This window comes from Accipiter gentilis, chromosome 11 (assembly GCF_929443795.1).
Source record: "Accipiter gentilis chromosome 11, bAccGen1.1, whole genome shotgun sequence".
Classification (NCBI taxonomy): Eukaryota; Metazoa; Chordata; class Aves; order Accipitriformes; family Accipitridae; genus Astur; species Astur gentilis.
In genome coordinates this window covers 2,382,961-2,402,224 of record NC_064890.1, presented here as the reverse complement: position 1 = coordinate 2,402,224, position 19,264 = coordinate 2,382,961, and the positions used below count along the sequence as shown (strand labels likewise).

The window sequence follows — 19,264 nt, the reverse complement described above, 5'->3', positions numbered from 1 at the left end:
GTAGCTTATTATTATTGGTTTAGCTGCATTTTTGCAGCTTGCGTATTTCCCCATCAGTCGCTATGACCCAGGAGGAGGAGAGGGGCACGTGGGATTTGAGGAAAACAGGGTCTCGCCTCGTGGCAGCAGCTAGAGGGTAACGTTGGGCTGGAGCACAGCAGATGGGCACGTGCTTTTTGGGTAGGAGAGCCTGGCTTTGCCAAGCCATATCACCAAGTCCCAGAGGACTCATCTGGGGAGGTATGGCTCCAGCCCTCCGGCTATGCCGGCCAGGGTGGTGGGTGAGGATTTGGGGGTGCTGGCGTTTAAGGACACTTGGGTGCGGGACGCTGCAGCGCTGCTAGGTGCGTCAGTGCAGGCAGGTGGTTGGGTCTTTCCCTCAAACCCCGTCCTACCTTCTCTCCTATTAAAAGCAGGAGAAATTGTGTTGATTTCAGAGCCCCGTTAATTTGCCAGTCAGCAGCAGCTGATTACCAGTAGCAAAGCGTGAAAGGAGAAACAAGAAGAGCAACATACTTTGGAGAGGGTTACATGTTTATTTTGTTTTTAAAAAAACAACAACAAAAATACTACCCTAAACCCAACCAGTCAACCCAAAAGCTCTGCAAATCCAGAACACTGATCAAAAAGTATTTTGGCTCACCCACTTTTCCAGCCTCTTCTAAAAAATATGTGCTATTATCTCTACAGCAAATGTTAAAACCAAACCAACCAGTACCCCCATTTTGGGGTGGAGCCCTGGATTCAAATACCAGTTTTGGCTAACAGGGCCCTTCTGCATGGACCTTTCCTCCATCCCACAACTGGGCAAGCTCACCCACTCTCCTACAGCAGGAAGGGAATTGCAGCCACTTCTGTGATGCTGTAACAATTGTAAATATTCAGAAACACATGGATCACACTGTAAAGTTAAAAAAATACCCCTGACAACAACAAATAGTAACCCATTGTTGACACCTGGTTCGAGTGAAGACCAAGTACAGCACACGGATAAAAAGAGAAAACCAAACATCCCCAAACCCACCAGCATCATACAGAAATTGGAGACAACATGCAATTTCCTTGATACAAAGAGCGACCTAGAGAGTAATCTATGTACAGTATGTTACACTCACTCAGGCACCCGCTCAGCTATTGCTTTGCTAAATCCCCAGCCCAGGCTACAGCAACTATCGCCCCAGCTGCCCAACAGGAGTTACAGCTCCTAAATGCGGCTTCTGCCTTCAGCCTGGTGTTACACCAGTGTGTTTTAAGCTTTGATGAACCCAACCAGTTACTCAGCGTCCCTGATGCTTTCACACTGAATTTGTGTTGCCTTCCCCTAGCTCGCTGTCTCAGCTGAAGCTCCGTGTAAATAGCTTTGAAGATCAAGATGAGGGATAAAGGTTTTTGCCTCTCTCTGGGTCTTTCCTGGAGCCTGTGCAAACAGCTGGATGTGAGAACTGACCTGCACTAGATGCTGGTGCAGCTCTTGGGAAACAGTCTCTCCACCTACAAAATCCTTGGAAACATCCCATGTCTTGACACTCAAAATACAAGAGGTTTTTCAGGCTCAGGAAAAACCAAAACCAGAAGGGAAAACTCTTCAGCAACTCAGGTAGGAGCGAGCTGCAGGTCCCATCAGCACCGTACTGGCTCTGGTTGGGATGGAGTTAACTTTTTCCATAGCGGCCTGTACAGTGCTGGGATTTGGATTTGTAGCTAAAACTGTTGCCAACACACCTGTGTTTCAGCGCTTGCACAGCATCAAGGCTTTCCCTTTTTTCCCCACTCTGCTCCCCACCAATGATTAGGCCATGGGTGGGCAAGAAGCTGGGAAGGGGCATAGCCAGAACAACCAATGCAGATAAAAATCAGCAATAAAAACGGAGGGGAGGGGTTTTTTGGGGAAGGTGGCCGTTGCTTGGGGACTGGCTGGGCATAGTGGGTGGGTGGTTGCCTTTGCATCACTTGGGGTTTTTTTTAACCCTTCCTTTTTCCTTTGCTATTAAACCACTTTTGTCTCTACTCACACATTTTCTTGGGTTTGCTCTTCCTATTCCCCCTCAACCTGATCCCAACCGTGGGGGACAGTGAGCGAGCAGCCATGTGGTGCTTTGTGGCCGGATGGGGTTAACCCACCACAAGCACAGGTTTAATGCTGGAGGGGTTGTAAACACCGAGGCTGGAAGCCATCAGGATGTTGGGTGGAGGAATAATGGAGTACAGACCTTACTTGGCCAAGCTTGATGTGAATCAGGTTGACAGTGCTGGATGCCCCAATTATCACGGTTGAGTGGGGACAGTATCAGGATGATGAAAACAAGCTGCTCCAGGAAAACTGAGGCAGCACAAAACAGTGCTCCCTGCTGCTCCGGGACAAGGCTGCGTGCAAACCGTTGCTCTGCCCAACACTGAGCCGCTCCTAGAAGAGCTGTGGCTGCTGCTCCTCACCTTGCTGGGAGACACCCGTTGCCTGCATGCATGGGGACACACACTCAAAGCTCCCGAAGGCCACTCCTGCCCCAGGTGAGGGTTAACACTAAGGGACGCCAGTCCTGCACCAGGTGGATGCTGCTATAATGCCCAAGGGGCGGGAGAAGAAAAGAGGAGAACTGGGTGAAGGGACAGTAAAACCAGCCCCTCCCAGCGGCAGAAATAAGCTCAGCTGTACTGGCCCTTCTTAAGTTTCTTGGCATCATTTGAACCCTGAGGCTGGGCTGGATCCAGGGGGACCACAGGCGCGTTGGGGGCTCAGCACAGTTCGTTGCAGCTGACTGCTGGTAACAAAGCCCACTGAACACACTTGTGATGAGGGAAAAAGTAGGAAGCGACTGAAAAGTGACCTGCACTGAGGACCCAACCAAAGCAGGAGGAACCTATGACACCCTCCAGCTGATGAAGTATCAGAGCAACGTCTGAGGACTCAGCGAAGCCTCAGCAGCACTTCACTGTCTCCCTGAGAAGGCTGCAAAGGTGACACAGTGGCACTTTCTGTCCCCTTAGCATCATTCCTTTTTGGTTTCCTCAGGCTCCCAACTAGGTAGTGCTACTAGTGATGGGGGCTCGGTGGCTTGGGAACCAGTCCCCTGAGCCATTCCCCAGTGGAGGATCTACTGGGCAGACTGGAAGGCTTTAGCTACAGGCATATCTGACACTCTCCCAGCACAGGTGGTAGGACCAGGCAACAAGGACTCAGGTTAACAGCCAGGCCCGGCATTTCCAGTGTAACTACAGCCTGCTGCACAAACAGCAGGTCCCCGGGGCTCAGCCAGCCGCTACGGCCACCTGGACATTAAAGGACGGCACCAAACATGCTCAGGGTCCAGCTCATCAAAGCCAGGAGGAGTGGACAACAGCACCACAACAAGGTTGGGCTCCTAACAGAGAACTGGTCAGCTTTTACATTACTTAAAAAGGGTTATTCAAATAAACAAAAAAACAGGGGGAGAGGTTGGAAGCTAAAGGGGTTGCATAAAAAAATGCAACCTTGCAAAAATAACCGTATCGTCTCTCCATGATCCATTTCAGGTAGGTTCCCAGCAGAGGCTCCACGTTTCCCAGAAGCTTGGCACAGCCAACACCTCCCCCGTGTTATAAAAACAACCCCCCTCTGGGGGATTCCCTGCTGCTCTGCTCTATAAAACAATAAAAATGTCCCTGCAGAGAGTCCCCAGCTGTTACTCCTCCTTCGGCCTCTTCCTCCAGCGGGCCAGGAAGGGCCCAAGGCTGTTCCACACCTCCGTGTACATGAGAGTCCCTACGAAGACGAAGGCAGTGCCCAGCCAGTGCCAGGCCGTGAAGGGGTTGCGAAAGTAAAGGATGGAGAAGATGAGGCTGACAAACTTGCGCAGAGTCACCACCAGCGTGACGGTGAGGGATGTGCACTCCGTGGTGAGGATGAAGACGCCTCGGATGCAGACGTATCTGGGTGGGCAGAGGTAAGGGGACATCGGGGCCGAAGAGGGAAGACACCTGGGCAGGCCTTTGGCAATGAAAAGGACTGGGCAATAGATCGCGCCAGTCTGGTTATAGAGGGAATAAAATTCCCTTCTCCTCACATCAGCATTTCTACAGATATGAACAGCTTCATTACAAACCCCAGGGACACCGCAAATCACCCAGACTTCCCCCAAGCTTGCTCTGGGACTGCAAAACTACCCCACTAGAGCAGCTGGGGCTGATGCGTTGTCAAAAGGTTAATGGCCATGGAGCCAAGGAAAGCTAAAATCAGACTTCTCCATTTATACCCACCAGAAGTCCCCTTTGCCCCCCGAGGGGGCACAGGAAAGGCAGATTAAAGAAGGGGGTTTCCATGGAGGAGCATGAGCAGCAAGAGAACACAGCACTCTTTCAACAGTGAGAGGAAAACGGTTAAGAGAGCCTTGGACTAAAGGGTCTCTTTCTTGAAGGCACCTCGGCTTCTTCAGACTTTCAGAGCTGTCCTCGCTGCCTCCACATCAATATATATTACAAATAGCTCCTGATCTGTCCCTTCTACTTAGAGCTGGCTAGCAAAACCACCATGAGTTTATACCAGTCAGCCTGTCCCTGGGGAGGTGGTGGCAGATTTCAGCCACCCTGGAAAGAACATAAGCCCCCAGTTAAATTCCGCTCTATATTTTCCAAGAGGTGGTGGCCAGGTGGTTCAGCCACCCTGGAAAAAAAAAATTTAAGTCCCAGGTTAAATTTCACTCTGTATTTTCCAAGACTTAGATGAACATCAGCTCCTAAATGTAGGGAAGGCTCCAAAGACATGGCATCTCCACCCCATTCCTCTCCTCCCACCCTGCTGCCATCTCCGTGGCGTGTCTCAAGAAGAGCTTTGAAAGGATACTGAGTGATGACGTTCATGAGGAGGTAGAACCACATGATTGGTAGGGTCAGCCCAATCACTGGGACCTGAAATGGCTCTGCGGGGAAAAAGGACAGAGTAAGGTCACTGCCCTGCTAATGCTTAAAGAAGATGCAAGGAGAGGTGTCTCTCTCCTGTCCTGGGTTGACCGTGATCCGGGACACACCGCAGCTTCAGGAGGCCATTGCTGCATCAGACAGACTGAGGTGTGGGCACATTCTGATTTTGCTCCAAATGGAGGGTTATCTTGTTCTTACTGTGGTAAATGACAAATACAAGAGAGTTCACAGGGAAGAAAGGAAGACGGAGGAAGAAGTAGGCTAAGGAAAAAGACATTAAAAGAAAATCTCTTGTCTTGCTTTCTTGTGTCAGGGCTGTCCTACTATTAAAACCGGATGAATCAACTATGTCGCTCCAAGAAGCCGACAGCACTAGCGTGGCAAGGCCTGTGTAGCACCAGCAAAACAAAAGCCAACGGGTCCATGTTGACTCCTGTGGTTGAGGATTTGGCCCTGTTACTCCCATTTTTGAACTACCACATTCCTTTCCCCAGGGGTGACCTCATGCTTTCCTTCAGACATGTGTAGCATGCTAGAAATATATTGCAATGATATTAATGAACAGGTTAAAATGATCTATGCATGCAAACAATCCCCCTACCCAGAGGGGATTAGAGAACCAGCAAACCTATTCAGCAAAGACCCCTGCAGTTTCACAAGATCAGGGATATAGGAAGCTTGCTGGCACTGAAAAGCCTGGTGAATTTTACTATTAAGCCTAAGCAGATGAGCAGTCTGGCTGGGCCCAACAGGTGTATGCGTGTGCACTAGTGAGAAGCTTGGGCTTTAATCACAGTGATCCAAAGAGTAACTCATGGCTTAGCTTTGCAAGCTGCTGTGGCACCAGCTTAACAGTCAGCTGCCCATGGCCAGGCTCTCAGCAACCACCACTTGTCCAACCATGGTGGCATCTGGCCCACCACAGGGAAAAGATTGGACAACGTCCTCAAGATAGCGTGGGGTTTTGTGGCTTTTGGCTTTCTATCAAACCTGAAAATTCAAAGGGCTTGAATATCCCAAGATGACAGTGACACACACAACTGGTGGACTAAAAGCTTTCTACAGCAGAAGGAGGGACTTTTCCACAGGACAAAAAGGTACGAAAGCAAGGATCCATCTGTGCAACACTTACCGGACTGGCTGAAGAGGACTGCATGGTGGTAGATGTTTGGAGCAAGGAGGAGAAAGCCAGGAAGTGGTAACGCATGCTGGAGAGAAAAGTAAAGATGTGATGTTAACAGATTATGTGAACGCACCCGACTTCTCATCCTGGGAAACCAGCCTCACACATCTGGATGACAGGACACTCTTCACTGCTCCAGCCTTGCAGCGTTTGATTCTTTGGATTTGTGCTGAGTACATGGTGGGAGGGGAAGGGACTCTCTTAGCAGTTCTATCTGCCTAGTAAAAGCAACAGAAAAGACATGGTGACTTACATTGTAAAAAAGGGCCTCTTTGGAGTGCTTCCCAAACTGCTTGTACAGCGTCTCCTGGAAAATCCCCATCCTGGCAGACATGAGGAGGGCGAAGGTGAGTGCAGCAATACCTGGAACAGAAGCACAACCTTGCAACACTGCTCAAGCGTGGCATAGCTCAAGTCAACCAGCTTGAAGACTCCCCCACGATTTGGCTTTCAGTGAAAAATGCCAAAAATTCAGACTTGGTAAGAAAACTGATAATGGTCTTGGGGACACAGGTATCTTATTACAAAGGCTGAGATGCCAAGAGACTTCTGAAAAGAACACGTCTTAAAAAGAGACTCATCCCTGGCACACAGAGTTGGCGGGATAGCATGGATACAGCCATTTGCCACTGCTGACAATACATCAATCCCAGGTTCCCCCAAAAGCCACCAAGAGACATAGGTTGGGGGTATACAAATAGACTCAAGTGCCAGACTTTAAAGACTCCTCCATGAAATACTGTGCTGAATGAACACTTGAACCAGCTGCAGCCCCTCTCCCTCTCTGCAGCATATCTCACGGCATCAGGTATATCAGGTAGGGCTGCTTTTGCAAAGAGAAGTCAAGAAGCTATCTGCAAACATGCATGACTGTAGTCTCATTCTGTCACTAAGCCACTACCTTGCGGAAACCCCTTAGGTGCCGTATTTAACTTGTTGGCCAAATGAAGAGTACCTCCTTGCACAAAGCTGCTAACAAGTGCCACAAAACCCCATTCTTTGCAAATCAACATCCACCAGATGCTCAGCACAACTTAAACACAGCAAGAGGACTCCCACCACAGTCTGCCTTGCACAACCCACATGGCCAAGGACATCAGAAAGCTGAGTCTTGCCAGTAACCCGGCAAGGTCGGCTGGAGATGTGGCACTCACATACCTAGCAGCCACCACAAGAAAACCTGGAGTCCGTCCTCTTCATTTAAGCTGGAGTCAGATGCCTGGTGGAGGGAGACACAACACAGTCACCATGAGCTACCATGTCCCTGCAGCTCATTCAGACCTGCCTCTACCTCACTCTTGATTTGTGTGTTGCATTCCAAGCAAGCCCATAAAGCAAAGACCACCCAAGGTCTCACATTCTCCAGAGTTGCTTCCCTGGCTGAATAGAGGTGGCAGCAACTATAGCACACTTTGCTTTCCACTCTGCTTCAAGGAATGCACCAAAGTCCAGCAAAAATGTGTAAACGTCTGATCAAGAAAGTAGCTTTTCTGAAAGAAATGCCCTGGCTTGGCGAGAAACCAAATTCTTCAACCACAAAAATAATCAGTGCCATTTAGAAAGCTCTCAAAGAGAGCCCATTAGCAGGCTCCTCTGTCCCCATCTCAGAGGTGAGTGTGCAGGAAAGAGCAAGGGCTCAGGCCAAGCCCCAGTCAGGTACTAAAACCAGGGCTCTGGCTTGCAGTCAAGACATTGAGGAAACCAGGCCTGTAGATGATGCTGACCGAGGGTAAAACTCTAGGTAGCATGACTTGGCTCAAATCTTTCACTGTTGTTTAGGCCAAATTAGATTACTCACCTTTGCCACAACTGACCTTGCTACACCAAAACCCCATGCCTGCTCAGAGTTTATATGGATTAATACAGAGCAAGGCTGCACAGCACAGACCTTCCTCAGACATTCTGAGAGCATAAAAAGCTATTAAATAATGGGGGACTTGGAGGTTTGACAGCCCTGTTTCATTTCCAATCTCTCAGAGCTGGATTAAGTGCAACCAATTTTCACTTGACCACCACTTTATGCCATTTTTCTGTCTTCAGCTGACAAGATCAGGCTGTGCATGCTGACCCAGGAAAAGCCCAAAATGGTGTTACACATGGATTTTCTTCACTCCCTCCTGTTCTCCAAATACATGCACTTTATTTCAAGGATCACAGAAAGTCACTCTGGATGACAACAGGTGTGGAAAAATCTAGCCTGAAAGCCGACAATCTCTTCTGGGATAAAAAGAGTGAAGATTTAAGATGGTTGAGTTTTGTTTAAGATTCACCTGCTCCTAACTGCAACACATCACAGTAAGGCCAAGAAAAAACAGCTTCTACCTGTTATCTCTGTGGCAAAAAATAATGGTTTATTCTCAGCAAAAAGCAACATGAACAGGTTAAAAGGCATCTGTAATTAAGTTAAACCACATGCATGTGTGTGCATCCCTTCAGTCCAAACCACAGGAAAATGAGACCAGGAACAAGAGCTTTTGGGGAGCAGATCTAGGAGCTAGGAGACATCTTGTCTTTCCATTAATAGTCAGACAAAGGGAATTACTGATGAAGGTGCTGACTGCAGCTCCTTCTGTCAATAAGGTTCATAGCTACAACCTCAGGTGCTTTCCAAACCTTACCACTTGCTTTGCAGACATGAAAGTGCAGGTAAAGATCCCCAGGGACACCAGGGCTATGGATGTGTACTTAGATACGCTGTACCTGCACAGGGGGAGAAGAGATGTCAGTGACCCAGCCCACCCTCGTGTTGTTCGTCTACTGTTCCCTTGCATTGCATTTTGCTCCAATACACTGGTGTGAACTTGTGGTAATGGGCACATACCCATTATCTAACACTGGACATTGCTGGGAGAGAAGGCCAACTTACTCCAACTGCAACAAAAAAGAAGCATTTGGACCAAGATTTCCTTGCCCATGGCAAAGGATCCCTCTCAGATCAAAGCCAGTGCAGATCTCTGCATAGCAGTGGAATGGCAGGGGATGTGCCCACATTGGTCCCACAGCCAGACCCCAAGCAGCTGGAAGGACCCTCCTGTCCTGATGTCTTTGCCCACCGTGGTGGGCTGACCCCAGCCAGCAGCCAAGCACCCACACAGCTGCTTGCTCATACCCCCCACCTTGTGGGATGGGGGAGAGAACTAGAAGAGCAAGAGTGAGAAAACTCGTGGGTCAAGCTAAAGAGTTTAATAGGTGAGGGGGGGGGAACTAAGAACAAAACCAATGCAAAAGCAATCACTTACCACCTCCCACAAGCATGGCCATCTTGGAAGCCAACTCCCCCCAACCCCTTTCTTCCTCTACCCTGGTTTCTATTGCAGCACACAACATTATTTGGCATAGAATATCCCTTTGGCTATTTGGGGTCTGCTGTCCCGGCTGCATGCTCTCCCAAATTCTCATCCATCCCCAGCCTACTCACTGGGGAGGCAGGCAGGATGGAAAAAAGAGAAAGCCTCAACACTGTGTAAGCATAGTTCAGCAACAGCCAAAACATCAGTGTGCTATCAACGCTGGTTTAGCCACAAATCCAAAACACGGCACCATGACAGCTGCTATGAAGAAAGTTAACTCCATCCCAGCCAGACCCAGTACACCCATCCATCAGGAGTGGTACCAGCCTCACAAAAGAAAAGAGCTAACATAGAGGGCTGCAGCCATGTGTCAAAGCTCTCTCTTCAGACCATACTTGCCTTAAACAAAGGAGTGAGGGGTGGTGGAAATGCAGAAGTGGGAACTATTCCAGCCTCTAGTAGAGGTACACCTCTGTGCCCCAGTTTCCCCATCGGTAAAACCAAGAATATTTAACAGGAAAGGGGAGGGCACTAAACACCAGTAAGGATTAAGACAATGGCAAAGCATTCTCTGATGATGTAAGAGGCTTGTAAGAGGACTTACCTTTTCTTCAAAATGATGATACCTAGAGCCATGCTTGCTATGAGAGAGCCCTGGGAAAGAAGAGAGAGGAGGAGAAAAACAAAACAGAAGGTCAGCATGACAAAATTCCCTGGACTGGGACACCCGCCCTAGAGAAACACCGCAAACTCAATACAACTAATGCCACAACACCAACAGAAATGCCAGGACAGGATCAGGGAGACTGACAGGGTGGGGAGAGTCTCACCTCAGCTAGGAAGAGGGGAGAAGTTGAGCTGGGTGGCTTGGGAACAAGGATGCTGAGGCAAACAGGCTACTAGGATCTTCCGGCCAGTGGGCCTCTCCCTTTTTTGGCTCACTCATGACACTTAGTGTGTGCTACAGACCAGAACATGGCCAAATCACTGTGGTTTTTTTAAATTCGGAACAGGAGTATGGCTCTGTAGATTGACTGCAGGGCTGCAATACAAGAACCGTCCCTCATGGTTAATGCAGGACAGGGTTCTTAGACTGTTGTGTGTTTTTCTTCTTTTTAACCTCCCCTGACTTCAGGTATCTCAATCCCATGACATGTTGTGGGAGAACAGCCCCCGCTCAGCAGATCCGCCCAGCAGATTTTGTTATTCCCAACAGCTGGGCTACATTTTCTTTGGTTTTAACAGAAGTTTTAGCCTGATACTCATCTACAGTTAAGTAAAGATGCATTTTAATACCATTTTCCAAAGAAAAGACCTATGCGCTAACAGTGCAGGTGGAAATAGGCCAAAGCCATGCTCTCTGACCTGGGGCGTTTAACCAAGACACCTACGCTAGGACATGAACCACTTGGTGTAGCTGTGCAGTGGAAGGGAAAGCTGAGTCCCTTTGGCCAGCAATTCAGCCTTTCCAGGGCTGACAGCCAGAGTCTGGGCTTGGTTTTGTCATTGTTACTTCCCCATCACCTTTGGAAATACGAAGCCTATGTGAGCCTCAGTCTCTTCATCTATCCATTAAGTTAACTTTAATGATCAACACCGTGAAAGTGAGAACTCAAGCTCAGCCTTCAAAGCAAGGTTGCTCTCCCCACAAGTTAGCTAGAGTTTAGTATTTGCACAGGGTTTTGGTGCCCTCAGGGAAAGAGAGGGTGGCAGAACACACGCACCAGAGACAGTGCTTGCAGAGGTGATGGGAAGAGATGCCCCATGAGCAGGGAGAGGATGGCATGGCATTACTCACTGATCTGAAGATCATGTGCAGCGGCATGGCGATATTTAAGTTCAGGGCATAGTTATTCACCACACTGACAGTGAAGAACATGGCCACCATGATGAAATAGTACCTGAAACACAAACACAAAAACCAGCTGATGGCTATGCATGTACCTGCCTGGGATGCTGAGACATGCCTCTGGAGCTGAGCGGGAGCCCACCTAGCTCTTGGGTCTGTGACAAGGACTAACAAGGAGACCAATCCAGTTTGGATGTAGCAGGGAAGTCCTCAGAACAGGAAGCAGGCTGCCCTGCACTGGCTCAGCTTGTGCTAATCCCAGAAGCAGAGGGGAACTGAGGATAGCCCAGCTGGGACCTTTTAGCATGGACATCCTCCAGACCGCCCTTTCCTAAGGACAATGGCATAAGACAAGGCTTGATTTGAGGAGATTCAATTTCTGCCAGGAGACATCACTACCCTGAGTGGAAGGAGAAACTATTCAAATCCAGGCTGAACACCTCAATGGTTCTACACCTAAGCTAGAGAGCCTCCACAAATTGAAGGTCCTCACTGTGATGCAGCCACAAAAGGCACTAAACTTGCCCTCAATTTTCTGTCATGAGGATCTCTGTCCCGAGCACTCAACACAGAGCTCTGTTTTGCCACGGGCTAGGCACTCTGCTAAGGAACCCCAGAAAACCTCCTTACTTCACTTTGGCCACTGAGCGCCAGGGAAGAGAGCACGAACATGCCAGGCCATTGCCAGGACAAGATCAGCTCTGATGGAGAAATGCAAAAGTGAATTTGGCCAGCGTTCCAGTAAACCTCTCCCTCCCACACCCATTGCACCAAGCCCCAGAGAGACAGCAAGCTCTTCAAACACAGCAAGCTCTTAACTGTGCAAAATACTGCCCTGTTTCTTGGACAGGAAAGTATCTGATGGCAATTTCCTATTAAGAATTCTCGATAAACAAGGAATTCATATTTTATCAGGTATGACAGGTTCTCAGTGTGGCTTCGCAAATGCTGCAGAATGGATGGGATTTAGACAGGATAAATGGATAAGCCTTTTTATTAAATACTTCTTGAGATAATAGATAGCTAGTCAATTTGTGCCTAGCAAAAGCATTCAGATTAACTGTACCTCATTGGTATGGCTGGCCTCTTCCTCCCAAAGTTGGCTTCAAAGATAAAGCCTTCCACCGCGATAAATAGGAACTGGGAGAATGTCACTATGTTCCCACATCCTGGAAACTCCCTGCAGGCATGGAGAAGAAAGACAAGCATAACAGCAATGCAGTGGAGAACAAACACTGCAATAAAAAGACGCTAACAGTTCATAATCCCAGAGTAAGCATCAACCTGGAGGGGCTTTACTGCTTTATCTGTCCAGGTTCTCATGTTGCCTTTGTTAAACACTTCCCTGCAGATATTTATTCACCTGTACTTGTAGATACATGTGCAGCAATCCCTTCCTTAAACATTTCCGAAGAGGAAGCGAGCAGCCAGCCCCATCATGGGCACGTGGTGAATTGGGTCAGGAAGTGAAAGAGGAAATTGGTCGCATCTCACACGTCTGTATAACATCCCACCAGGGTACAGGATCCGAATGAGCAATATCAAGCACGGAAATAACCATACTGAAGATGGATCTCCCTCTTTCTCATGGGGAAGTGGTTTTGATAGGGTCTTTCCCTACCTACAAGCTGCTTTATTTGTCAGAATCCACGTGAAATGATGAGTCCACCCCGGAGGAAGGCAGCAGGATTTCCGATAGCCCTTATTTCCACTGCATGAGGGAAGTCCCAAGGTCAGGTCCGTGTCTGCAGAGCAAGGCGTACTGTCTGTGGTTCTGCTTGTACCCCATCCCCAGAACGAGTGAACATGAGCTCGGACCTGCTTTCAATTTACGCAGCAAGCTTTAGCTCTCTGCCCTCTTGCATTTGCCAGATGCCAAAAGGTTGGTTGTAGGTTCAAGAAGGAACCTGCAACAGCTCATCGTGGGAGCCCAAAAAGGTCATGGCATTAAATGCCACGTGATAGCCAGGCAAGCCAGGGAGCTCGCTAATGCGACACAGGCTTTGCACTGAAGTTTTCAAACTCTACAAGGTATTGAAAGCCACAAAACAGTGTCTGACCTTGAAAGAGACCCTCTTAGCTGAGCACCTTTGTCGTTCCAGAGAGACCCAGGCACTGCAGTTATCACTACCCTTGTAGCAGAAATGACACCACCTTTGAGCAAATCAACCTTGTGTGTTTATTCTGAAGGCAGAGGAATTACACTCAAGGTCAAGAGAGCCCGTAACAGCCTGACATTAAACAAAGACTCCCTGGATGCTGCTCACCCATTCCTAGCAGACATGCCTGCTGCAGACTCTGCCTCCTTCCTAAGAAGCTTACAGGGAGCAGGAGAGGATTTCCTGGGAGGCACACAGTCAGCTGTGGGCTCAGAGGAGGCCACGACATGTCAGATAATCAGAAAGCTCACTGTTATTTGCAGTGGGAGACAGAGAAATTTGAGTAAGTACTTCCCCTTTCTCTGGTGCAACACAGAAACCAAGGCCAAGGACTTAACAGAGAAGCTGCACACTGCTGAGCCGCGATCCCCACCCTGCTGCACAAGCTTTTAGCTTGCTCACGCAACATGCCATCACAAGTAGTTAAGAGACTGGGTCTAGACACAGTTTTGCAGAATGCAAGCTGAGAGATACACTGGAGAACAGGAATCACCAAGCTGTCTCCTGGGTAGCAGAGCCAAAGGCCTGATCTCCTCCAAAATCTCTGTCACCCCCCAGACTGCTCAGAAGCAGCAGCAGTGCTCTGGTTAATGCAGAGCTGGCACGTGGTTGCCACCAAACAGCACCTGGAAAGGCCGCCTTCTCCCTGCATTTTCCATGGAGTAGGCACTAGCCTGAGCCCCTCCCCTCTACCCACCTGCCAATTTTCACATTTTTCAGAGCTTAATTGTCCAGGAGACTTCAGTCCCTGCTGTGCAATGACATTAAGAGGTTCAAAAGTTACTTAGGTGAAGAGAAGAGATATTGAACTGGAGACAGAGACCAGGCTCCAGGATTGTAAACCTCATCTCTGTAGGGGAATACAAAGCAAGTTTAAATTTTGGAATAAACCAAGACTGCTTCCATGCACTAGACTTTGTTTCCTCCCAATTTACAGATCCTTGCATTCAGTCACTTGCTGTACATATGACCTCACATTATCTGTACAGTGTTGACTGATAAAGAGACAAACAAAAAAAACCCCAGGCTGTATCTGCCCATGTCTTTGACTCACAATTCTAACACACACTGATAGACCTAAAAGAAGTGACAAGAAGTCTGGATATATCAACAAAAGATCTGCTTTAGCTGTAGCCAACTGATAGAGAGTGCTCCAGAGGCAATGTAGAAACACTACAATGCAATTGTAACCCTGCCTCCTACGACAGAATTGCCTGGGCTGTTACTGTCTAGCAGCCCTAGCAGACGGTGGGATTAAACAGACAGAGCGGGGCTCTCATTCATGTCAGCAGAGCACAAACAGTCTAGCCCAATTTCTGCACATCAGTTTGGGGCACACTGATGCACTCACTCAGACTGAGTTCAGCACATCCAAATCACTTCTCCAAGGAAGATTTCTGTCCGTCACTGCAGAAGACTCCACATGTCATAAGGAATTCCTTCAACGGACCTTGCAGGAAAGCAGCCTCCCCATTTGCTCCATACAGGGAAGAAACCCCATTGATATCTACCATGCAGAGCCTCAACTGTTTTTACAGAGAAGGCACCTCACAAGTACACAGATTCAGAAAGCAAAGAGCAGATCATGGGCTTTCTAACCAGGCCTGTATGTACATCACGCACAAAGCTTTGGCATCACGGCTCAAAGACAGACCTCCCCAGGTCAAGTAGGAAAAGACACTAGCAGAACAGTCAGGTTGCTCCAGACAGGAGAAATGGGATGAACTGAATGGTGTTTCTTGCCCTGTCCAGGCCTGCTCCTGTTATTCAGACAGGGGCTTGTTTAACTTGCTCTTGAAAAGCTCCAACAAGGAATTTCCCCGCTCTCTATTACAAACCCACTTCACTACACTGAGAGGGAGCAAACCTGGTTTTTTGGCCTGCCTTACATCCCTTTCATAGCAATTCAAGCCCCTTATTTCTTGTTCTGCCTCCAGAGCCCAGCAGAAAAATTTCTCTCCTCTGCAGCCATTCTCTACATGTTTAAAGTCTTTTGTCTGTCCTCAGGGATCTCTAGACTAAACAGTTCTTATTCCTTTACTCTTTCGTCATAAATCCTGAGCAAATTTCTTCCAATCACCTTTGTTGTTCCTTACTAGACTGTCAGTCTGGTCACTGCCTCTTCCTGTGATCCTATTTCCGGACTTTGCTTGTTATGGGAAGATTCATCTTCAGGAGGGACTTTTCCCTTAGATAACACCAAGACCCAAAGAAATACCCAGTGTTACCCCAATTTAGGGACCAAAGGTGAACAAGGCAAGTGGTGGGCACAGGAACTAACTATTAGGAACAGGGGAATTTCTAAAGTGGATGAGAGGCAATGCTTAAGAGAAGCTTGTGTGCAAAAAGCAGCTTTTCCTAGATGTCTGCAATTGGACCTCTGGGATTTCCTGCTCAAAATCCCTTCTGGGGTTTAAACACCTCATTCAGCCTTTGAATAGGGCCAAATGGCTCACTTTTGGTTTAAGGTCTGGCCAGAGGAGACACAAGCCTAGTGGCAAGCAAATGCAATAAGCCAGATCCAATGCTCTCTTCACGTCGAATAGGCCCATTCCTCCTCCTTCACTGATACTGCAGCACAAACCAGGCAGGAAAGGCAGAGGTTAGAGCAATCCCTGAGAGGAAAGACAACTTGTCAAGCAAGGTCTTTTCCTCCAGGAACTGCTTCTTGATTTATCCAGCAATTGCTGAGTGATTGTGCAACCTTGTGGTAAGGTACCCGTGTCCTGGCCTCCCACTTTGAAGCAAATATCCCCACTGCTGGCTTACAGTGTCAGGCTCTCTTTTGCACTCCCTTTTTCTCTTAACAATCTGGGATAATGATGGGTGGGGAGGAAGTAAGGGCAGGTTTTAACTACTAGTTTCGAAAGCCTGGGCATGACTGAAGTGAACATAGTACAGAATGGTCAGGGGATGCAACTCCACACTGACTAACTATGACTGTAGACACAGAACCAGTTCAACCATTACTTTTTTCCATTCAGGTCTAGCCCTTTTGCCTTCACAGCTTGCTGACCAGCCCTGAAAACAAATCCCACAGACCATCACCTTTCCCAAGCCACGCCAGCCTTCCTCCATCAGGCTAAGGAAGGTGATGCAGTGCTCGGACATGCCCCAAATGTCAGCCCTCCTCTCTCTGCAACCTGGCAATTCGCCTTCGCTCCGAGTGCTACAAAGGACTCCTCATCACACTGTCTTTGCAGCCACGTGACGCTGCTGCCGAAGATCACATTTCCAGATGGACGACGTTCCCTCGGCCCTGCCTGCCGTCCCTGGGGACCCCTGGCCAGCTCCTGCGCGTCTTCTCCTTGGGATTTCCACCATTAACTTGTACGAGGAGCTAGGATCAGAGAGCTGGGGGTGGTGGGGATGCTTTAGGGCCAGGCTGATGCGGTGGTCTCCGTGTCAGCAGGGACGGGAGATCGCTGGTGCCTGGGCAGGATAGTGAAGCGGCCCATCATAGGACCAGGCTGGGCCCAAGGAGAGGGAGACAGCCCCCCCCCCCAAAAAAAAAAAAACCCAAACCATAAAACCCATCAGATGGTGAAACAACGAGGCTGGGCCCGGCGATTCACACCCGGGCTCCTCCCCGCACCTTGACGAGGAGCCCCCAGGGCCTGGGGCTGGCCCTGAAGCTGTGAGGGGGGCTGCCCGCCAGGCCGGGGCCGTAGACCCTCCCAAGGCTGGATACCAGCCCCGGCAACCCCACTACCCCCCAAAATCCTCTCACCTCAGCCCCCCCCCCCCCCCCATCTCCTGGAGACCCCCTGGGCTCGCCTGCCGCTTTTTCCCCTCAAATCCTGAAACCTGTGAAGGAAACCCTGCGGCCCCCAGCCCCAGCGACCCGACCCCGACCCCCGATCCCCACTCCTGCCCCCTAACCCCCTCCATCTACCCCCCCAAAAAACCTCTCCCCGGCCCCGCACCTGGCCAGCAGCTCCAGGAACACCACGTTGCTGCAGCAGCCGCCGAACACCAGCCCCACCGCCACGGCCGGGTGCATGGCGTCGGCCTCAAACAGCGAAGCGGCTTCCCGGGCCGCCACCGCATCCCGCTCCCGGGCCGAGGCCCCGCTGCCGGCCCCGGTCCCACCGCCCCCGCTTCCTCCAGGGGGCCGGTAGTTCGCTCGCCGCCCGCCGCCCGTTCACCGATACCGCGGCAGCTCTAAGGTGGGGACTACAACTCCCGGCGGCCCCCGCGAAGCCTTCCCACCTCCTCCCTCAGGCGGTGCCGCGCCGCGGGGCATGATGGGGGTTGTAGTTCGGTGAGGGCGGCGCGGGGCCCGGCGCTTGAGGTGGCGTGAGGAGTAGGCGAGGGGTGTGCAGCTCACAGGCGGCTTCCCTGCCGAGGAACAGCGGCTCGTTGCCGTTTTGGGTTGAGATAATGAAATTATGGCTTCGATGTGAAATCCACCTTGCCTGAGGCCTGTGGTGGAGCCCACCGGGAGGTCCTCCCGTGCTCTCGGGGCCGCAGGCAGGCCCGACTCAGGCCGCTGTCAATGTCCGCCATGAGTGGTGTTGGAAACACTGGGTACTGAGGCAGCAAAACTGGGTCTGAGAAGCAGTTGTGTGCTGGGGAGGAGATGAGGGCTGCAAGGAGGGTCCGGGAAAGGGAGAAGGGAGGGAAAGGGGAATAAACGGGGAGCCTTGGGGACTGTGGGAATCCGACAGCACCAGCAGGCAGCTTCGCAGGGGGAAATGGAGATAAAAATAACCTGTTCAGAGAAAGGGGTGAGGTGGTATTTCTGGCCGTGATCCTGCACACATCAAGGTGGGAGAGAAGGGCACTGTGGTGCTGGAGACGGGAGGTTTGGGTGGGAGGGTTATCAGCGCGGGGACAAACTGCACCCTGAGGTGCTGCGCTAACACCATCTGCAATGATGTATTTACTAATCTGCCTTCATGACCGGGTACTTTGGCTTCTCTTGTCAGGATGAAGATAGTGTCTTGTCAGTCATGGTAGAAACATCAATTAAAGCAGTGCAACCACTCCGAGGATCCAGCCCCAACATCTGGACTCTCCAGTCTGGCATGGACTTTCTGTAGGGCTTAATACAGTGTCTATGACACCTTCAGTTTTATGTTGTCCCGATTAGATTGTGTTGTTGCCTTGTGTCGTGGTTTAACCCCAGCCAGCAACTAAGCACCATGCAGCCACTCACTCACTCCCCCCCACCCAGTGGGATGGGGGAGAGAATCGGGGGGAAAAAGTAAAATTCCTGGGTTGAGATAAAGACAGTTTAATAGGACAGAAAAGGAAGAAAATAATAGTGATAATAATAATACTAAAAGAATTAGAATACACAAAACAAATGACACGCAATGCAGTTGCTCACAACTTGCCAACCAATGCCCAGTCAGTCCCTGAGCAGTGATCTGCCCCCCCCCGGCCCCCTGGCCAGCTCCCCCAGTTTATACACTGGGCATGCTGTCATATGGTATGGAATAGCCCTATGGCCAGTGTGGGTCAGCTGTCCTGGCTGTGTCCTCTCCCAATTTCTTGTGCCCCTCCAGCCTTCTTGTTGGCTGGGCATTGGAAGCTGAAAAATCCTTGACTTAGTATAAACATTACTTAGCAACAACTGAAACCATCAGTGTGTTATCCACATTCTTCTCATACAGAACCCAAAACACAGCACTATACCAGCTACTAGGAAGAAAATTAACTCTATCCTAGCCAAAACCAGGACACCCGGTTAATCCTTATCCCTGTGTCCTAGAGAGTGGTTTTGCATTCTTGCAGTTGGAGCAATTCATCTCCTGTTTTCTGCTGTTAATATAGCTGCATATCAGTCAGGGGTGAAGCCTCTTCTAAAGTTGTATAGAGAATCCCTGCTAAGCGTCTGTCAAAGCAGTCTGTGATCAATGGAAGCCATATTGATCAAAAAGTG

General features: G+C 49.7%; 1 protein-coding gene across 1 annotated transcript; it reads right to left on the bottom strand.

Moving 5' to 3' along the window:
* Positions 1-548: 548 nt before the first annotated feature.
* On the bottom strand, positions 549-17,522 carry SLC35B4 (solute carrier family 35 member B4). Its single transcript, XM_049813782.1, has 10 exons — positions 17,301-17,522; positions 12,282-12,395; positions 11,165-11,267; positions 9,971-10,020; positions 8,695-8,776; positions 7,235-7,295; positions 6,330-6,439; positions 6,026-6,101; positions 4,817-4,892; positions 549-3,906 (listed from the first exon to the last, which is right to left on the bottom strand). The coding sequence occupies exons 1-10, from the start codon at positions 17,375-17,377 to the stop codon at positions 3,660-3,662; spliced, it is 996 nt and encodes a 331-aa protein (XP_049669739.1). The 5' UTR covers positions 17,378-17,522; the 3' UTR covers positions 549-3,659.
* Positions 17,523-19,264: the final 1,742 nt, after the last annotated feature.